The sequence below is a fragment of the Lutjanus erythropterus genome, chromosome 20 (assembly GCF_056507025.1).
Source record: "Lutjanus erythropterus isolate fLutEry1 chromosome 20, fLutEry1.hap2, whole genome shotgun sequence".
Lineage (NCBI taxonomy): Eukaryota > Metazoa > Chordata > Actinopteri > Lutjaniformes > Lutjanidae > Lutjanus > Lutjanus erythropterus.
The window spans coordinates 31,342,779-31,355,253 of record NC_139336.1 but is presented as its reverse complement, the minus strand read 5'-3'; the positions used below and the strand labels follow the sequence as shown (position 1 = coordinate 31,355,253).

The 12,475-nt window shown below is 42.6% G+C and overlaps 1 protein-coding gene across 1 annotated transcript; it reads left to right on the top strand.

Moving 5' to 3' along the window:
- The first annotated feature begins 277 nt into the window (after nucleotides 1-277).
- On the top strand, nucleotides 278-11,255 carry LOC146308715 (fibroblast growth factor receptor 1-A-like). Its single transcript, XM_084745974.1, has 16 exons — nucleotides 278-386; nucleotides 4,096-4,197; nucleotides 4,312-4,484; nucleotides 4,582-4,705; nucleotides 5,153-5,343; nucleotides 6,729-6,873; nucleotides 6,964-7,154; nucleotides 7,290-7,435; nucleotides 7,572-7,693; nucleotides 7,894-8,004; nucleotides 8,096-8,286; nucleotides 8,815-8,937; nucleotides 9,027-9,097; nucleotides 9,232-9,369; nucleotides 9,555-9,660; nucleotides 10,442-11,255. Exons 1-16 carry the CDS (start codon nucleotides 278-280, stop codon nucleotides 10,523-10,525), a joined length of 2,127 nt encoding a protein of 708 aa, XP_084602100.1. The 3' UTR covers nucleotides 10,526-11,255.
- The last annotated feature ends 1,220 nt before the right edge of the window (nucleotides 11,256-12,475 follow it).

The window sequence follows — 12,475 nt, the reverse complement described above, 5'->3', positions numbered from 1 at the left end:
AAGAAACATAAAAGAAAAGAATGATCAGACTTTAAATACTTTGATTGATAACATACATCAGCAGATTAATCGATAATTAAAATAATGATTAGTCTGCCTTACAGGGAGGATCAGTGTAAGAACTGATGGTGTGTTTTGGAAAATGTCCGTCAGTGATGTTTAAAGTAAACACAGTTTGCAGTAAATTGAATCCTGTAAGAAACAGTTGGGACTCTGAGCGTCTCTGATCTGATTGCGTCTCTCTGCAGTGAGCTCCCGGTCCATCCGTTAGGACACGATGTCTTCAGCCCGCTGTCTTCAGCTGCTGCTGTCCTGCATCCTGCTGCTTGTGCTGGTCCAGTTTCCTCGCACTCAGTCCAGACCGGCCACAGAGGACACAGAAACAGGTAAGACACTTCACAGGGAAAATACAGTTGACGATTAATTGTCTTTCATTCTAGTAATCATTTGATCGACTGATCATTTCAGCTGCAAAAAACTAACTTGCTGCAACTCGTTAAGACTCTGTTAATTATCTGAGTTATGTTTTCAATATAAAAAAGATGTTTTTCCAGTCATGGTGTGTGTATAAAACATTTAGTGGTTCAGTCCTTCTGTTCAGTGTGTCCTCTGCCTCTGTAGTTAAATTCACAGGTCTTGGTGCTGCTGGTGTGTTTAAGCCTGTTTTTTTTTTTTTAATCTGGTGTTGGTTGGGGCTTTTCCTCCTCGTTTCTTTTGTTTGAGGTTCTTTCATGTCTGCTCCCAGCTGTGGTCGAGGTCTCTTACACTCTGAATTATATAAAAGCTCATAAAACTTTCCAATGAGAGAATTTCTTTAATAAGAAAGTGACTTTGTGAAGGTTTGGCTGTTTCTGGCTCTGAGGCATCTGAAACTGGTTAAAGTGATTTTTCATGGTGTGACCGAGGCTTGGCTCTCGGGGTGCTGGTTATGGTCTGTATATCCTGTCCAGACACACTAACACAGGACCAGATGGTTCAGTCTGCACAGAGACCAGACCAGACCAGACCAGACCAGATGGGACGGCCAATCAGATGCAAGCACACTCACACTGCCAGGACCTGTGTGCACATATACATGTACAATCTGAGGAATACAGGTTCTAACTAGAACCATACAGGGTTCTTTTGCAGATATGCATTGATGCTCTGAGAAACACAGCCTCTAACTCGAACCCATACATGAAATACAGGTTCTCACTAGAACCATACAGGGTTCCTCTGCACATGTATGTATGCTCTGAGAAATACAGGTTCTAACTAGAAGCATACAGGCTCCCCATAGGAGAACACATTTTTGTTTCTGTTAGAAACTTTTCATAAAGGTTCCACTCAGGACCCTCTCAAGGAGTTCTACCTAGAACCCAGCATAAATGGTTATACCTAGAACCATCTGTTCCACCTCGGGTGGATGCTCCACCCAGAGGGTTCCACCTAGAACTACCCCTATGAGAGGTTCTTCAGAAAACTTTTCTGTGGTGTAAGGGTTCCACCCATAACCCTCTCTGGAGGTTCTATCAAAAACCTTTCCACCTTCTAATGGTGTCACCAAGAATCCACCTAGGGGGTTCTACTGATAACATTTTTATATTCCAAAAGTCTTATCTAGAACACACCCATAAGGTTCTACCAAGAACCTCTTTTATATTCCTAGGGAGAGAGGGGATTAATCTAGAACACACTCAGGGGGTTCTACCCTTCTATGATGTCAGGGTTTCACCCAGAACCCTGTCTTGAGGTTCTATGAAAAACCCTTCCACCTTCTAATGGTGTCAACAAGAAACCCTAACCCTTCAGGAAGAATCCTTTTAGAATCCATATATCTCAGAGTGTGTATGTATATATGTTCTGTGTGTTTGGTTCCACCATCTGTTCTCCAGCTGAGTGCCAGTCTATGTGATACTGTTGTTTTTGAGCCTGTAAATTCTTGTTTTCTCTCAGTAAAGAACACATCAAATTTAGCCTCTCTGCTGCACAAACAAAGCCTGCTTTCAATTTCCCACCTCACTCTCGTCGTCGTTGCTCAAACGAAGGTTCGGCCTTTTGAAATCAAACCACTTCCCCGTCGTTCACTCAGCTGAGACTGAGGGTAGAACCAGTTAAATGTTCCTGTAAGTGCCATGAACTCTGCTCACTTCTTGTAAAAATGTGTCCCCAAAACCCAACCCTGTCTAACCAGACACACACTGATCTTTTTATAAACTGTTTGATGTGTTTTAACAGAAGCTGCACATTTCACATAATCTATATTTTCAGCACCACAACACACAGATTCTCGGCTTCACGTGTCTCACGGGGTTGTTTGTGTATCGTTGGCTTTGTGCACTCTTATAGGTGAAGGTTTAGGGTTTTTTTTTATTTGTTTGTTTTTGCAGTGAATTTTTTTTTATTTTTCCTCACCCCAGAGTTTTATTTTACAAGATTAATTATAAAAATTGTAATAAATTATGGCTTTAGTGTGGGATAAAGGGTCATAAATGGTGCGTTTTTTCCCTCTTATAAGAGTATAACAGTCCCGTCTCTGTGTCAGGGCTTTATTGTCCTCATAACAATCACTAGCTAATAGACTCAATATGTCAGAATACACCGAGTTGTGAATTCACATAAGTATTGCATAGCTTTTGTGGTCTCTAAACCTGCACAAATAACACAAAAAGAAATGTAAAGACATGTAATTCTAAAAGCACCTGCAAAAAGTGAAACTCATTTTTAACTGTGCTGTCAAGCAAGCAGCATCTTTGAGTTAAATTAGGTAATAATATGCACATGTTTGGGGCAAAATTCTATGCAAATGATACTCATTGCAAGCTAACAGCCACATGCAGCTAGTGTGAAAATTATCAGTGTATTAAGAAGGTTTATAGTAACTGATGCTCATTTGTAAAGGGATGTCAAACCAGAGGCCTGCACAGGTCCAGCTCTGCAAAGCTGAGATCTAGAACTGAACCACTACCTGCATTTTTCAAATTTTTAAGTCAAATCTGTACTCGTGCATGAATCTGTACATTGTGCATGAATAAAATGTTGATAAACGGTTTAATCAATTAGTATTTCTTGCGCCGACTTGTGAGTCGGACCTTGAGACAGGGCAGATAGCAATTGCAAGTGATGCACATTTCATTAGAACATGAGTTCAGTATCTTGGGGGAAAAATCACATATAGTGCACTGCTGGGAAGCAGCTTGGTCACGTTAACAGAGGGGTGCATAGATGCATATGTTTGCATATACCATAACCAGCAATTTAAGTTGTATCAAAGGTTGCTGCCAGTCCTGGTATTGCACCCTTTTTTCAGACCATTTTTTGCATTTATGCCTGAATCTTTATTTGAGATTATCTCCTCTAAGTTTGACAAAAACCTAAACAAGACTGAGAGTCTGCAGCCATGGCAGCAGCTCTGTGGGGCTGCACTGAGCTATTTGCTAACATCAACATATTAAGATGCGCACAATAACAGTGCTGACATGCTGATGTGTAGCAGGGATGTTTACCATGTTCACCATCTTAGTCTGCTGGTTTGCTAATTAACAGTAAAGACACAGCACAGCTGAGGCTGATGGGAATCAGTTTGGGGATTTTTTTTTTTTGGTTAACATTGACCTGATGACGGCGCTAAAAAGGAAAGTATTCTAGTTTTCCTCTCGTTCACAGAGGTTCAAAGGAAGAATGACTTACTCTGTAGAAAGTCCTCACTCCATTAATGCCGGTACAGTCCCTGAGCAGGGACAGACAGGAGGTGTGTGTGTGTGTGTGTGTGTGTGTGTGTGTGCTTGTGTGTGTGTGTGTGTGTGTGTGCTTGTGTGTGTGTTTGCATGCTGTTAATGGCTGAGGCTGATAGGGAGGAGGTCTCTGAAGTTTCGGAAGTAGTTGGGTGTAGCACTGTGCTGTGGCGACAGCTCCTGTCTGCCAGGCTGTTGAGCAGAAAGACTTAAAGCCTCGTTCACAGAGCCGGGGTCAGAGGTCAGAGGTCAGAGGTTAATCCAGTAACTGGTTTCATTGTCTGTTGGTGGGAACATCTGAGACTCCCAGTAAGAAGCCTTAAGATCTGTCTGTCCTGTTTGCACACATCAGCTTTTAAACATCTGACTTGTTTTGCAGCCGACGCTGTTAAATCTTCAGAAGACGAAGAAGACGATGAGTCATCCTCAGAGGAAAATAAACTGTCCAATGAGCTGTCAACAAGCAACGAAAAACTGCAGTGTAAGCCTCAAACTTTTGTTCTCTCTTCCCCTCTCTGCTTTTTTGCTTTTGTGTCGAAAACATAAACCAGAGAAAACACAAATGATTGTAATCATGATGTTTATCTCATTATAGCATTGGCGCCGCAGTGGGTGATGCCAGAGAAGATGGAGAAGCAGCTCCACGCCGTACCCGCCAGTAGAACTGTAAAATTCCGATGCCAAGCCATCGGAAACCCCGTTCCCTCCCTGCGCTGGTACAAGAACGGAAAAGAGTTTAAGAAGGACCAGAGAATCGGAGGATTCAAGGTGAGTTTGTGACCCTTCCCGTGAAGAGAAAACAACAGTGAACAACACATCAGCTGTTTTAATTTCATTTTTTCTTCACCTGTCCTCAATCTTTCAGATCAGAGACCACATGTGGACTCTAATAATGGAGTCAGTGGTTCCATCTGATAAAGGGAACTACACCTGTGTGGTGGAGAATGAGCATGGGAGTCTCAAACACACATACCTGCTGGACGTAGTCGGTAAGAACACCTACCTGTTCGAACACCAAAGTGATGTGAACGGAGGGCTGAACTGAGCTGAGTAGCTATGGCAGCTACAGTTAACAGTAGTTAGCGGTTAGCAGTAGTTAGCGGTTACTCTAGCAACAAGTGAAGCTGTGCATCAAGAAATGTAAATCACTGAAAGCTGAAGCAGAGCAGCTGGAGGACATCGGAGGGAAAAGCAGGGACTATTTTCTTCATAAAATCAGTGAATAAAATGATAAAGTTGTGAATTTTTCCCCCTAAGTTATAAAGTTGTGGTTTTGTGCACTAATCAGTGAGCCTCAGCTTACAGAAACAGTCCCAGAATAAAACTACTGAGCTGGAAATGAGCATGATAGGTCCTAATAGGTTTAAATACCTTACTGTGTTTAAACTGATGTGTTGCTGGTTACTTCTTATATTCTTTTAAACTTTCTGTTCCAGAGCGTTCTCCTCACAGGCCGATCCTGCAGGCCGGTCTGCCGGCTAACCAAACTGCAGTCGTTGGTGGAGACGTGACGTTTGTGTGTCGGGTGTTCAGTGACCCGCAGCCTCACATCCAGTGGCTCAAACACATCACCGTCAACGGCAGCAGAGAGGGACCAGACGGACACCCGTACGTCCTCGTTCTGAAGGTTTGTCACCGTTCATGAATGAAGAAAAACTTCTTTACTAGCTAAGATATTCCTCGAGTTTTAATGGTGCAACTTGAAGAAGACACACAACCATAAAAATGGATTTAAATATAGATTGTGCAGTCGGTAATATTTGAAAATCTGGTACAATACACTGTGAATCTGAAAGAAACCAACTTGTGGTTTGGAGTAAATTGTTAGTTTCTCAAGCTTTTTTCTTTTTCATGTATAAACTGATTTTATTCCAGCAGCATATGAAGATGACTTCATGTAAAAGGTCTGGTGTGATACATAAAAGACATAAAAGTGTATTTTGTTACAACCTTCACTAGCAGTGGTTGAGCTGGTCTTTATGTTGCACGACACTGGTTTCATTTCTCTCTCACAGAGCAAAGTCCGACCACATCTGTAATATATTATTTCATGATGATGAAAGAGGCTCGGGGAATGTGGTTTGTTGTGTCTGGCTTGTAGCCAGGAGCCGTGCACGTATTATTGTTATTATGTTCCTGAACACAATGAAAAGAGCAAATTTAAAACAGAATCTCAGTTATTTACTCATTTCTTAACCATAAACGTCAGGAGAACCAGTCAGTGCAGACACAGTGATTTGAGCTGACTGCAGGAGTTGATTATGTTCACTTGTTTTTCTGTCTGTCTTCTCTGCCTGTTTGGCGCATTGTTGTGCTTCTTAGCTCTTTACCGTCACCAACTGTTTCCACAGAAGTTTATTTGGAAACACTTTGACAATGTTTGAGATGTCTTTGTTATGACAGCTTGACATTACCCAGAACAACATAACCTGTTATAAACATGCCATAGCAGACAGAACTAGCAAAACTGTTTAGCTTTATGTTCTCCCTCTGGGGCTGAGTCAGCTAATAGGACAGCTAGCAGCACAACTAAGCAAGCTAACCAGCTACAGTTAGCAGTTAGAAAAGCTAGCAATCAGTCCAGTGGGAATCTCTGTAAACCACCTTGGTACTGTATTCTGTCGTCACACTGGCCTTATAACATTTATCTTTTCCTCAAGTCCAAAATGTACTACTGTGGTTGAGATCAAGCAAAATATTCATGACACAGTTATAATGGTCTTATGACAGCAAATATCATGTTACGATGGTGTTGTGGCAGCCTTACACACACCCCTTCAAATAAAGTGCCCCCAACTGTCGACCACTGTAGTTTATTTTGACTCAATCCCACCGTCCTGCTGTTCTATCTACTCACTAAAGCACCAAATGTGGATTAATTCGCCGCTGAAAATAGTCCCCAACAAGTGCATCATTTCCTCCTGTTTGTTTGATAAAAGCTACAGTGGCTACATTTCTTCAGTTCGTGTTTTATGTTGATTTCATGTCACATTCCTGTCGTTTTTTTTCCAGACTGCAGGTTTGAACACAACAGATAAAGAGATGGAGGTTTTGACTCTGAGGAACGTGTCTGTGAATGATGCTGGCGAGTACACCTGTCTGGCAGGAAACTCCATCGGAGTGTCTCATCATTCTGCGTGGCTCACTGTCGTCGAAGGTATGTTACCGTGTTCAGACTCTTCAGCTCCTCCTGCAGAAATGATCCAGACTGAGGATTTGACTGTCTCTTATCCCGCTCTCACCTCAGACCTGCCCCCGTCCCCGCTGCCCTCTCAGACGTACCTGGAGATCTTCATCTACTGCCTCGGGTTTTTCATCATCATCATCCTCACAGTCACAGCAGTCATCTGCAGACTCTGCTGCGCCCCGAAGAAGAGCGACTTCAACAGCCAGTTAGCCGTCCAAAAACTAGCCAAGAGCATCCCTCTGAGGAGACAGGTAACACATCCGTCTCTGTGTCTGGTCCTCCATACTCACAAGCAGCAGATGTCAATCTGCATAAAACAAGGAGCTTCTACCGTTGAATTGAGTGACATACTTCAAAGACTCTGACAGCAACTGTCCTCCCTGCAGGTGTCCGTGGAGTCGTCGTCCTCCCTTCAGTCTGGGATGTGTCTCATGCGTCAGTCTCGCCTCTCCAGCGCAGCCACCACCATCCTGGCCGGAGTGTCGGAGTACGAACTTCCCTACGATCCCGTGTGGGAGCTTCCCCGTGACCGGTACGACACTGTCCATCGACCTATAGATTGATGTTGTGTGTGCATGATTTTAGATTCATGTGTTTTATCTTTGAACCTACCTTACCTTCATGGTAACCACCGAAGTTAAAACACATCGTATACTGACTGTCCTCAGGCTGACGCTGGGGAAACCTCTGGGTGAAGGCTGTTTCGGTCAGGTGGTTCTGGCGGAGGCTGTCGGTATCGACAAAAATAAACCCACACGCCTCACAAAGGTGGCTGTGAAGATGCTCAAAGGTGAGAAAACTACTTTCTAAAGTCACTGAATGAATTTTAGTCTGTGAATTACTGTAAAAATAGATTGTATAGAGAGTTTGACCTTAAAAATATAACATAATCTACTGTAGGTAATACACTGACTGTGGACAGCCATCAAATTATCCAAACTATCCCTTTAACATGAAGCTGAAGTCATGTGACCTTGTTGTTGTGTTCAGCTGACGCCACAGAGAAGGACCTGTCTGACCTGATCTCTGAGATGGAGATGATGAAGATGATCGGTAAACACAAGAACATCATCAACCTGCTGGGAGCCTGCACTCAGGACGGTCAGTGTGTGTGTGTGTGTGTTCTGTGTGTAATGTGTGTGTCAGTGGTGGTGACTTACAGATGTTAAAGGTGACATTGTGCCTCCATCAGGTCCTCTGTACGTGGTGGTGGAGTACGCCTCACAGGGTAACCTGAGGGAGTATCTGCGGGCTCGTCGGCCGGTCGGGTTGGAGTACTGGAGCGGATCGAGGCAGGTCTCTCTGGGCGGCGTGGAGATGATGGAGCTGGTGTCTGCTGCCTACCAGGTGGCCAGAGGAATGGCCTACCTCGCCTCAAAGAAGGTCAGCTCACCATCATAGTGGATGATTCTGCTGTACAGCGACTTATATCAGCTCATTGCTAATGCAGGAAAAAGAAGCGACTTAATTGATGCTTCGCTAAGCCCCGCCTCCAAACAGCAACTGTCCAGTGATAGCTTAGCAACTGGAACTAGGGCTTTCCCTTTCTCTACGGCTCTGAGAAGAGCAATACTCCTCATGAGTCTGGACGGTAGCATCTTTTTTTTGTAGACTCTGAAAAACGTGAAACACAAGAGCACACATGTGGTGAATGGATTAAAGGTGGATGGATTAGAGTGAACTGCACAGTATATTTCTGTCATCTATCATGATGGAACCTTCCTCAGATTAATACGTCACAAATGTCTGATTAACATCCTGTTTTCGACATTGTTTTTCACCATTTAGGCAAATGACAAATGCACTTTTTCCTCCTGTTTGATAAAAACTACAGTCAGCAGTTCTTTGAGGAAATAAAACGAGACTAAATATAAATCTGTTCTGACCCCGTTCCTCCTCTCTGTTCTGCAGTGTATCCACAGAGACCTGGCGGCCAGAAACGTGCTCGTCACAGAGGACAACGTGATGAAGATCGCTGACTTCGGTCTGGCCCGAGACATCCACCACATCGACTACTACAAGAAGACCACGAACGTAAGACGGACGCACTTTAACAGACTGAACGTCAACATTCAGATGATGTGATGCGACCTGTTCTCGCTGACTGTTTAATGTTCCTGCAGGGTCGTCTGCCAGTGAAGTGGATGGCTCCTGAAGCTTTATTCGACCGTGTCTACACGCACCAAAGTGACGTGTGAGTTTTTATTTACAGCTTAAGACATTTCAATTTATTCTTGATATTTACATCTGGAAATTTTAGGGCAAATGAAGCCAGTAATGTTACAGATTCCATGTCTGAAAGGGTTTTTCTAATATTTCCGCGTGCAGGTGGTCGTTTGGAGTCCTGCTGTGGGAAATCTTCACCCTCGGGGGGTCTCCTTACCCCGGAGTCCCTGTGGAGGAGCTCTTCAAGCTGCTGAAGGAGGGACATCGCATGGAAAAACCCTCCGCATGCACTCAGGAGCTGTGAGTACATCCACACACAAACGCCCCCACCTCCTCCACCCTCCAATAGAAACACAGCTTTGAACAGATAAGTCATTTCAAACTGTAAATCTGTCTTAAGGCACCAGATAACTCGATCGCAGTTTGTGTTTCTGTATGCTCTTGTTCTGTGTTCCATGTATGAACGCTGGTTTGTGTTTTATCAGGTATCTGATGATGAGAGACTGCTGGCACGCCGTCCCATCTCGCAGGCCAACTTTCCAACAGCTGGTAGAAGATTTAGACCGAACTCTGTCTCTCATGGCGAACCAGGTAATGTGTTGTTATATCAAGACATCTGATCGGCTGTTCAAACTTTTTTCTCACTGCTTTCGCTTAATTAACTGTTCCATCCGTTACACCTAAACTGACATTTCAACTGTCGCCACTGCTTTTACTCATCAACCGACACATCTCAGAGAAAACCCACTCATTTTGTCTGTTATTGTCCACTAATGAAAAATACATGCAGAGGGCTGCAGCGTCTCTGCAAATACAGACCAAACCACACACTTCTAGTGGGTCATATTGAATGATTGAAAGGGATTATTTTTATATGAGTCTGTACACTGTTTTTTTTTTTTTTTTTTTTTTAGGAAAATGTTGCATATTATGCCTTTAAATAAGCATTGCACATTGCAATCAGCACTGTTTCTTAGTGCAGTTCTCTTGCCCGGTTCCCAATCTGTGGTCCGCTGGCCTGGTTCATTCAGACGCTGTCCCCCAGCAGCATTACCCGCTGGGTCCCCCAGCCCAGGCCTGAAAACCTCCCCTTCCTGGTGGTCAAAACTGCTGTGCTAGCTGCACAGCTAAAAGAGCTAACTAGAACCCCTTTTACCTTTTTATCCAACTCCAATTTGCAATAATGTAAAAACAACCACAATTTTCACCCCTTTTCGGCGGAGGCAACGAAAGCTATTTCTAGCAAGTTTCCCCGTGTTTCAAAAACTTAACAAATATTGGACCTCCTCTGATTTGAAAATTGCAGAAAGCCATATTGGTTTTGCTAAAATTTCAATTAACTGTGATTTTTTTCTGATTGGTGTCTCTGCAGGAGTACCTGGACTTGGCCATTCCTCTGGTCCAGTACACCCAAGTCGAGTCCTCCTCCTCGACTCATTCCTATAACTCCACATAGGCGTCCTGGGAATCTGTTCTCTTCCTGGATCACCTTCAACCTGTTTCCTCTGCTGTGCTCGGCGGCGGCGGTGGCGGCAGTCCCAGACGAGGCCGGGTGGAGGACCTCAGACAGTGAGCTGCTTCACTGTCGTCTATCAGCAGCAGCCTGATGTGAAGAACAGCTGGACTGAGCTGGACTCCCCAGCAAGGCCTCAGGAAGCAGCTCACACACACACACCAACACACACACATGCGCGCACACACACCGTGTCACTCCTACAGGGTGTAAAGACTGAGTTCACCCTCTGACACAGGACTGTGAGAGCTGCTGGTTTTGGCTCCTGTTCTGCACGTTACATTAGTGCTTCAGAAATGTTAATAATAATGTTGTCAGTGTGAATATTGTAAATAATAGTTTGTGTTATATGGAAGACCAAACTGGATTTATAAGAGAAATATGAAAGGAATAAAGAGAGAAATAGATACTGAATGAATTTAATACACAACAAAATGAAAATGTGTAAATAAATCTATAAATGTTTTCACATTTACTTTGTTGGGATGTTGTTTAAAATGTAATTAAAAACAGAATGCAAATACTTTTCAACCTTAATACAACAGAAAGACAAGATGTTTAATGCTCAAACTGATAATTTACACTGATTGTTACCAGCATCTGTGATGGTATGGGGGTGTGTTAGTGCCCATGGCATCATGGGTAACTGTAACACCTGTGAAGCCTCCATTAATGCTGAAAAGTGCAGTCGGGTTTTGGAGCGACATATGCTACCATCCATCCAGAAAATTTAATTTTCAAAACTTCAACAATTAGTGTCCTCAGTTCACAAACACTGACTGGGTGTTAAAAGAAAAATTTGATGTGTCACAGTGGTAAACAAGCTCCTGTCAGAACAGAACCAGTGTGTATTTACAAAAAACAATAAAGTTTATTTTTACTGTATGCAACTGAATATAGGTCGAAATGTTTTTGCAAATCATTGCATTATGTTTTTATTTACGTTTTACACAACGTCCCAACTTTTTTTGGGATTGGGGTTTGTCATGAATTACTCATTTCTAGATTTATTTCTCAAGTTCTCTTTGTGCATTTGTATTCATTTATTTATTTTCCACTAATATTTATGTCAGGTTTGGTCCTCTGTAGTAATGTCATGTTGCCAAAGATGATGTCTGCCAGTGTTACAGTTCAACATTGCACTTATCCTCCAGCTGTCATTTACACAAAATGCTTCTAGTTTGAATGTGTAAAAATAACTGATTAACAGTATTAAAATACTTTTGAATTTTTACTCTGGCTGAGATTTGTTTTTATGATGTGGTTGAATGACAGGGAACTTAAGTTATGTAAATCAAATAATTGCTCTCTACAAAGCCACCAAACTCCATTGGCAAAATTACTAATTTTACTTCACAGAACACAGGATTTGCTGGTCTGCTGCTGCCTCGATCTGAGGGTTGATGAGTTCAGATTCACCAAAGTCACACAACAGATTGACAGATTAACAGATTAACAGATTGAGGTAACAGTAGAGCAGCAACTCCTGTTTTCTGTGAAGTAAAATTACATATTTCACCAATGGAGTTTGGTTGCTTTGCAGAGAGCAATATTTGGCTTATAAAACGGTGGTTTCCCATCAGAAAGTGCTCTCTGGAGACGCTTCGTCCATCTTTATGTATGTCAATGGTTGTGACACATCACTGTGAATATATTCCAGCAGAGACTATTGTGTCCAGTTGACAATTTTTTATGTTGCGGAAGTCAACTAATATGCCAAGTGTATCAGCGAAATTAAACTAGTTTATTTTCTTACATCATTTGCAAGATTATTATATGGATGTCAATAAAGAATATTGAATAACAGTCATAGAATTTTGGCATAAAAATCTGAGAATATGGATTGAAATCTCCATATTTTAACAATAATGCATCTCCTCTCTGGGATAACCA